The 8758-nt window shown below is 34.5% G+C and overlaps 1 protein-coding gene across 1 annotated transcript; it reads left to right on the top strand.

Moving 5' to 3' along the window:
* The first annotated feature begins 363 nt into the window (after positions 1-363).
* LOC128218282 (uncharacterized) lies at positions 364-8698 on the top strand. Its single transcript, XM_052925916.1, has 9 exons — positions 364-597; positions 1193-1334; positions 2630-2763; positions 2983-3148; positions 4162-4427; positions 4719-4806; positions 6179-6334; positions 6895-6996; positions 7279-8698. The coding sequence occupies exons 1-9, from the start codon at positions 505-507 to the stop codon at positions 7326-7328; spliced, it is 1197 nt and encodes a 398-aa protein (XP_052781876.1). The 5' UTR covers positions 364-504; the 3' UTR covers positions 7329-8698.
* Positions 8699-8758: the final 60 nt, after the last annotated feature.

The raw sequence follows: 8758 nt of genomic DNA, 5'->3' as shown, positions 1-8758 counted from the left end.
TTTGACATTTCACAGAGAAGCAAAAGTGCCGAGAAATTGTTACTACAAAAATGTAAATTCGGCATTTTTTTTTATTAAAAATGTGTTACCAAAGATTAAATACTAAAAGCCTACTGAAAACATGTGATTTTGTAGCTTCGATATGTGGAAGTGAGGCCATCGATATTCATGTTGCGAGAGATACTGCTCGCATGTATCGAGCCTATCTAACCTTTGGTTTTAATGTCAAGTTTTTCCCCTCTTTTAGACTAAAACAACAACAACAACAGACCAACGTTGGAGTTCCCTTCGCAATGCTCTTGTTAAGAGCTTAGGATGTAAACATCTTAAGCATGTTTTGCATGAATACTACCCCTTTAATTTTCTTTAATCCCGAAATTGCGCAATTTTAAAATGACTCAATAACCCTGAATATTTTCTGTAAAAAGATGTATTACTGCTTACCAACATAACTCTATCAATAATAAAACGATATGTTACATAAGGTTCTGAAGTTTTGATGAAATGTTAAGGGTGATGCTCATTGCGCATTTAGTTATTAGTGAACTCCATGGACCAATATGTGCTGAGAAGTGTTTACAGCTGAAGGATTTGGATGTAAGTTGTTTTTCTTTGAAACGTGTATTTATTTAAACACTAAAACATTAGAATATTATTATATTTTGATTTTTAATATAACAACTTTTTCTAGTATTTATCGAAACTCAGATAAATACAACACTTGGATTTTTTTCTTAACATGCACATTTTTCATTTATCAATGCCAAATGTATAATTTCTTTCTCTATGAAACTTTATGGTAATGTTTGTCTTCACGGATGGGTTGCGCTTCTTTTGAAGTAAGTCACATCATATATTGACAAGTGACCTCATGTAATTGGTCAAACGTAGTTCACTAGGTAAAATTATTTATCAAAATTTATTTTCAAACCTGGCCAGAATGTTTATATTTATAAGATATATATCACGACTGTAAATGGATAAAGTTTGGCAAAACTGGGTCACTACGTCAAATGTTAGAGAAATCTTAAGGCTATACTTTTTTGCAAATATAAATAGAACTTTTTTTTAAGTTTTAACCTAGGTCGTGTCGGATGTAGAAAAATATATCTTGAGTTCGCTGTATGATATGAACAATAAAACAATGAGTCGAAATACGAGGATTTAAAAGCTTATGTCACACTGTTTTAAGCATGTGCAGCTTGCTCCCTGGTCACTGATGGCAGAAGATGAAAGTTCATCAACCACAATCAGCGTCCAGTACCAGGGCATCATGTGGCAGGTTGACCACTGGACATTGGCTGTAAACCTCTCCTGGACTGGGCTGGCTCCTGGTATGGATCACCAAATTGTCAGTGCAGTTTACCTAGACAATTATTAAAGGACAAGTAAAGCATTGGCGTTAAATGTTTATGCGCTCACTCACTTTTCTAGTTAATTCGTAAACAAATGATCAGTTTTACTGATTTGGTGTTCGATTTTGACTTTTTAGGTAAGTTTGGGTAAAGTGCTATTGATAAGCGTTTGTGATTTCCTGCTGTCCACAGTGCATCGTCGATATTTTATTATATATATATATATATATATATATATATATATATATATAGCAGCAATATCATGAAAAGTGGTACGAATTTATTTTGGCATTTTAGGTATAAAACTAGGTAAGGGTGTCAAATATAAGAAGAAGAAGAAGAAAAATACTAGTTTGAGTATTCTAGATACATGTCATATTTTATAGTCTGTTTTTCCAGTCAAGTTCAAATATGAATGCTGTTAAATAATGCATGGGTCACAAGACCGATGTCGCTATCAATCTAGAAGGCACATTTTATTCTATGTTTATGAAACGGTATGATCTAAGAACTTAAGAAAAAATTAGACTATTGGCTTAAATATTCAACAAAACACGTACACGTACAAACACGCACGCGCGCGCGGGCGCGCGCACGCACGCACGCACGCACACATACACGTACACACACACACACGCACGCACACACGTACACACAAATACACAGAATCAGGACATGCTGGCGCTTTAAATGCTCTATTAAGTTCATGTTCAAATTATCTACAATAATGGTAGGAATTTAGGAAAATATGACAAATGAATGAAATGGATAAACTACTTTCAACATGGACAATAAGGTGTCCAGATAAAATATAAAAAATACCAATTGTAAGTAGTTTTCACATTTTCCTCGTGGTGGACGGCACTAAAATGTTGGTTATATTTGTTCACTGGGTCAACTATCAAAAATACGTTGTTTAAGGTCTGGATGGCACATACACCCTTTATCTTCGTCAGAATATCTGCCTTCATTGTTAACACTCGTATTTGTGTGTTCTTTTCCGAAGTAACGAACTCCAAGTATTGTGATTTGCGCTTCGGCGTACAAAAGCTTAAATACTGGTTATTTAAAATAATTCAAAATATTCACAGATGTTGCCAGCTTCAATAAGCACAGTGCTGAAAAGCCCGTAACACTGCCATTCATTATAGTTTAATAATGCCTTTTTCGACGAACAAAAAGACGAGCCTTGCTTTCCGCTTGTATCTAGTTCATGCTGTTTTGTAGGATAACTTTCACATTTAAACGACATAACCGTGTCTTATAATATTCAGAATCCAGGGGAAGGAAGTACCTGACTGGATTTACCTACACAATTGATGGGCCGACGGCCAATAATGAGCAGATAACTGATGGACAGACCACTGATGGGCAGATCGCGTTTGTAGTTCTTCCTTTGATGTCAGAGGTAAATACAAAACAAATCTTATTTGATGGTATCATATGAGTAATTTTCAAAAAGAAATTTGTTTCAATCATTCTTTTTTTTTAAATAAATCAACAATTCACTGTATGGTTCTTATATCTTCAATTACAAGAAAAATGCTATGGTTTTGTTCGAAATTCTTTAAATACCATTTCGCTTAAAAGATTGAATAGCATAACGTCACACTGTTTCTGTTTACAGAATGATCCTGCCAAGAACAACTGTATCATTCTACCTCACAACCACCCTGACTTAAACATGGCCTTATGGAGAGTAGATTTAGGGTCATGTGACTGCAATTTCCAGCCAATCAGCTGTGTCAAGTCTTGTACAGTCCACAGGCTATCACATAGGAACGTTGGGCTTGGTATGATGTGCTTTGCTTATTTTCGAGAAATAATTAATTTACCAATATGATACAAGAACAAGGTTTGTTTCCGGTTTCCCGACGTACACATGCACCCTTATTTGTAATATCTATCCGACATCAGAGTTTGGTTCTGACATTTTTTAATCTTTTTTAGTACATATTTTCGGTAGTTTCCTAAGCCAATGTATTGTTTATATATAGCGTTTTTGTTTTAATTCCACTTCGGTCATCTCCGCCATACGACGAGCCTCGGATCCATTCCGGTGCATTAGTAAAAGTAGTTCGTAAAATTAATAAAACATTATAATAATAATAATAATAATAAATTGTAGCGTTTCTACGTTCAAATTGAGTCCAAGCTAAGTGGATTTTTTTTTTCCATAAATAATCAAGATTCCTAACGCTTCAGTAACAGCTAAATTAAAATCTTCTTGCACCGTACTTAATGCGAAGAATTCTGACATTATAAACCGTTTTTAAATCCGTTTTCGGTGATAAATTTCCGAAGTGCTCTGATTCGTTTTAAGTTTGCCGATGATAATTGTAACTAAAATAATAACCCTGACGGTTACCTATCTTCTTTGACAGTTAAATAGGAGAAATGTTCTTTTTTCTTAACGAAAATGTACTGAATATTTAGCTGCAGTAACAGTATTTAGCAGGGCAGGAGGCGTTGTCACCCATATCCCCCTCTTATCAATTACCAAAAAGGTAAACACATTCCTAGGCTTACAAATGATGATTATAGAATACTAGTACTAAATATATTTAATGTGATAAAGTGCTAGTTACAGTTATTATAAGTCGGGGAATATGTTCGCCTTTTTGGTAATTGATAAGGGGTGGGGGTTACTGGGGTGTCACATAACAACGCACCCTGTCCCTGTGGTAGTAACATGCGGGTATTAATACCTTTGAATTATAAAATAGTTAACGTAGTATCTGTTATTATTTTGTTTTCCATCCGTTACAATAAAAACATATTCTGTTCAGCTAAATGTGTTTGACAGATGCATGCCATGTTTGGCTCAGACAAAACAAGCAAAGGGTCCGCATGTATTTCCGTGCACTTTTGATCTCAAGGGAAGTTGTAGAATTTCACATTCGTGCCCAGAATATCAACCCCTACTCCCATGTCAGTGTTGCCGTGTTTGACGATGCCATGGTTGCCAGTGTTAAACCCCTCGTGGAGCATTCAGTTGACCGGGTTGTCAATGGAGAATTCAGCGTCCTTACAAGGTTGAATAGTGTCAGGGGTACTGACTTCTATGCGAAGGTAAGAATCAGATTATTTAGTATTTTTTCATTACTTTAAGATCATTTCTTGAACTGTAAAGCAAGGTTATAAGGATATTCTTATGAGGGCAATAATATTGGCTTATATTGACAGTAGAGAAAAAGTTTTTTGTACGTCATATGGCAATTTTTTCTAAGTAATGTAATTTAGTAACGCCATAATTACGTTAATTATATATGTTATATATATATATAAAAAAGTAATTGGAATATGCATGTTCGTCCGTCAGACAGTGATTTCGTTTATCCTGTTCACGATTGTTCCCGTCAGGTGACCATGCGGTGTGGACAGGATCATTTCCTCGACTATGAGACCGACCTCACGCACCGGATACACACAACTGACTATCATGACCCAGGTATTCTAATGCATTATTATGTTTAACACATTTGACTCTAATGTTGAAAAAAAATATGATGTGTGTACAGGTTAAACGTTATCAGCGACAATTTCGCGCAGTTTCTAGCTGGGGAAATTGATGCCACGTAGCTATCGTATGTGGGTAAACATTGAAACTTGATTATATGCGTATTGTTTTTTATATGCGTAATGCGTATTGTACTTTATATGCGTATTGTACTTTATATGCGTATTGTACTTTTAATAAGTGTTGTTTCACAGCAGGACTTTCCTAACATACCCCAAATTATTTGTATGTGTATGTTTGTGTTTACCTCGAGAGGACCACTATTTTCATTGGTCCGAACTAAATTCTGACCCGAGATGACTTATTTTCATACTGGTCCTAAATTTCATGCTGAGCTCAGTTTCTTGAAAAAGAACTGTTGAATTTATGAAAAGAATAGGAATTATCATAAATTTCTGTCTTAACATTTACCGAGTGACCCAGTTTTTGACTCGACTTTAACATATTCACACTGGTTAAAATATAGTTTGACCAAGTTTCATGAAGGTTGGATTTTAAACACTGTTGAATTTATGAACGCAATATAGTTAACAATTTATGGGGGGGGGGGTATTTGAGAAAGTGACCTAGTTTTCGACCGGAGATGACTTATATTCGCACTAATCCAAAATATCATGCTGAGAAATACTCTGACTCAACTTTTAGAGATTAAGCTTAATTGAATGAGCACTGATGAATTTCTTAAAGGAAGGAGAAATTTAACACACAAGTTTGTCTTAATATTTGACCTAATGAAATAGTTTTTGGCCCATCTTCACACTGATCCTAAATATCATGCCGAAAAATATTCTGACAAAGTGTAATAAAGATCGGAAAAAATGATGTATTTATGACACGGAAAACATACTTTACGCAAGAATGTTTAAAGCTGCACTCTCACAGATTCGACGTTTTGACAACTTTTTTATTTTTTGTCTTGAAACTAGCCAATTTTTGCGAAATTCCATGGTAACCAGGGATAAAAGACTGCTGACAAAATATCAGATGGCAGATTTTTATATTTAAGTTCAAAAATTAATGTTTAATGCATTTTTCTTAAACCGTTAGTAACGGTTTAGGCCATAAAACATTACTTTTCAAACAGAAATACGAAAATCTACTATCTGATTTTTGTCAGCAGTCTTATATCACTGGTTTGCAGATATTAACGCAAAAATTTGCTCTTTCCAAGACAAAAAATAAAAAAGTTTTAAAAATGGTGAATATACGAGAGTGCAGCTTTAAAACACAAACAATCGCCCGACCGCCTGGCAGGTTTTAGCCGATTCATTATCTCGAATTTTTAAAGTGAACTTTTTTGTAGATGATGTCATAGAATATAGCAGTGAGACTGTACCCATTGTTCACGAGTCCAGTAACGCGCAGTACATGATTCTGATTGGCGCCTTTTGCTTGATATGTGCCGGTACCGTGTGTGTGTGGCTCAAAGTACACAGCAAGCATCAACGAAGACTAACTGGTAATTTATGTATCGTCTGAACAATTTGACACTATACTCCACTAAGCAATTGCACTGTTTTCTTCAAAAAGTCAAATGGATGAAAAACCTTTTGGCGTTGTTTTAAGAAAACAAATGCAATGCTTCTGTAAAGTTGATTAAACTGCTAAGTCAAGACCGCATTGAAGTTTTTGTTTTGAACAACAATAGGGTATTTAAAAAGAAGATGGTAACTGTATCAAGCCATTACTTAAAAGCTTCGGTGAAAATTTCACTTAATTTGTCACCTTGGTTGTTCAGTTTTCGGCATGTTCTATCCATAGCTAGTTGATAAGTCTATTCCAAGGAATTTTATAACCTGCTTAAAGTTTATCGTTCAAGCTCCGGAGCAACACGAGTATTTTACGCCTAATAAACGAAATCGACCCAGTCACGTCCGCCATTCGAGATGATGAACAAGACAATATGAATTTCATCGTCAATAACATAACCACTAATTTAGCTGACCCAACTTTCAATTGTTTATCATACATCATTGTTTATTTTCATTTACATGACTTAACAAAGTTCATCATTTTCAGCGTGCTCGTGTTCGTGTTTGTCAACCAGCGCCCCAAATACTCTTGCACCTAACAACCTTTATACGCCCACTAGGAGAACAGCTTTGCAGAATAGGGAAACAGGTTCGGCTCCTGTTGTAGAGTTTAATAAAGTATCATTGCTAAATGACACAACTGAAATAAACACATTATTGTGTAGTTTTATATACATGCATATATAACGATACTAATATACGCGTAGAGAAACACTTTTAAGGGTTCTAAAAATTTATTTTTGGCACCTTTTTTAACCTTCAAACAAAAATCGTTTCAAACTTTCTCAGTCAATGACAATGGTATAAATCAGTACCTCCATGTTTTAAATACACAGACTTCTGTGTGTTACTACCCCCTCTCTACTTTCAGTTCCCATTGAAAGCACGATGGAGGAAACATACTTTTTAACGAACTCCTGATGAAGATTAAACACAATAAACAGTGCCAAAACACGACCATGCGTCACCAAAGCGAAGTTTACCAGTTATCTTCGAGATATTTGACAGTGAACACCGTTGTCGCAAATTCGACGTATGCTACGTTTGTTTGTTATTCCGACGGTTTCGTGATAAAAGGTGTTGTACGGACACTTTGGAGGTGGTCATAACTAAATCACTGTTAAAGACATTCACAGGCAATTTGATTCACATGTTTACTGTCGGTCACACTAAGACATAATTCTTTGTCGATTGAAAAAAAGGCATGCGCTCGTGATACTTTTGTTTTAACATGTAGTTTTTCAGCCAGAGTACATGTGTGATACAAATCTACAGGCCGAGGCATTAGGGCCGATATTCTTAAAACGTACTGAGTCTGTTATTAACTTAAGTCTATTTCCAAAAAAAAATACAATCAAATTTAAAGAAAAGAATGTTTATTACATTAAAAATGGAAATAAAGTATTTTAGATATTATAAAGATATTATAGCATATGTCCATATGGGATATGTAACTTATGCAAATGACTTAAGTTAGGAGATGACCTAATATGTAATATAAATATCTGCCCTGCTTTGTAGAAGTAGTCATGTCAATTTCACGCTTCACTGTTTCTGCATTACATCTATCAATTTAAAATGAAAATAAACTATTTTTGCAATAATTATTTTATTTCCCACGTATAACACAAATTTTACAATGTGAAATTCCATATTTTAAAGTAAGCTTAGCTTGAAGCAATAAATAAGGCTACATAATAACTGAAGGCAATGCAACAACCTTTACACCGTTTGAAGAACAGACATCAACACTTAACCTTGAATTCAGGCTTTGGCATGTATATCTATATAGGGCTTCTAACGTTATTTTCTCAGAACATCAGACAAGGTAGATCAGACTGTAATCAAACAAAATTACGGTATGAATTGCTTCGTTGTATCATCATTGGCAAAACATTCTTAAAATTATGACCATACCGTGTGTTGTATACAAACCATTTTAGTGCAATGATTATTACGTCCAACAAATAACATCTACGCATGCCAGTCATATAGGTAATACCCAAACAAGTCAATTTAAATAATTTACATTGAAGAAAAGACGATGGAATAACAGCAATTAATATTAATTAATAATAACTATTTCATGTAGTCTTAAGATTATACTAACTATTATTTTAAATTATTTGGATATTACCAGTGTTCCTATGAAAATTAACCTTTCTCGAGATATCAACCTTATAGTGGATGTATTTTGTCAAATACCTGCATGCGTACTCTGCCGTTTTACAGCGCTTTTAAAAAATATTGCGCTGTAATGACAGTTACAATTTATATGAAAAAAAACAGCAACGAATAACAGCAAATAAAGAAATAAGCATAAGAAGAGTTGTATGTTATCATTATTTACA

Source organism: Mya arenaria, chromosome 14, assembly GCF_026914265.1.
Source record: "Mya arenaria isolate MELC-2E11 chromosome 14, ASM2691426v1".
NCBI classification, from domain to species: domain Eukaryota; kingdom Metazoa; phylum Mollusca; class Bivalvia; order Myida; family Myidae; genus Mya; species Mya arenaria.
Note: the sequence above shows the minus strand (reverse complement) of the source record. Positions and strands in the feature narration are given on the sequence as shown.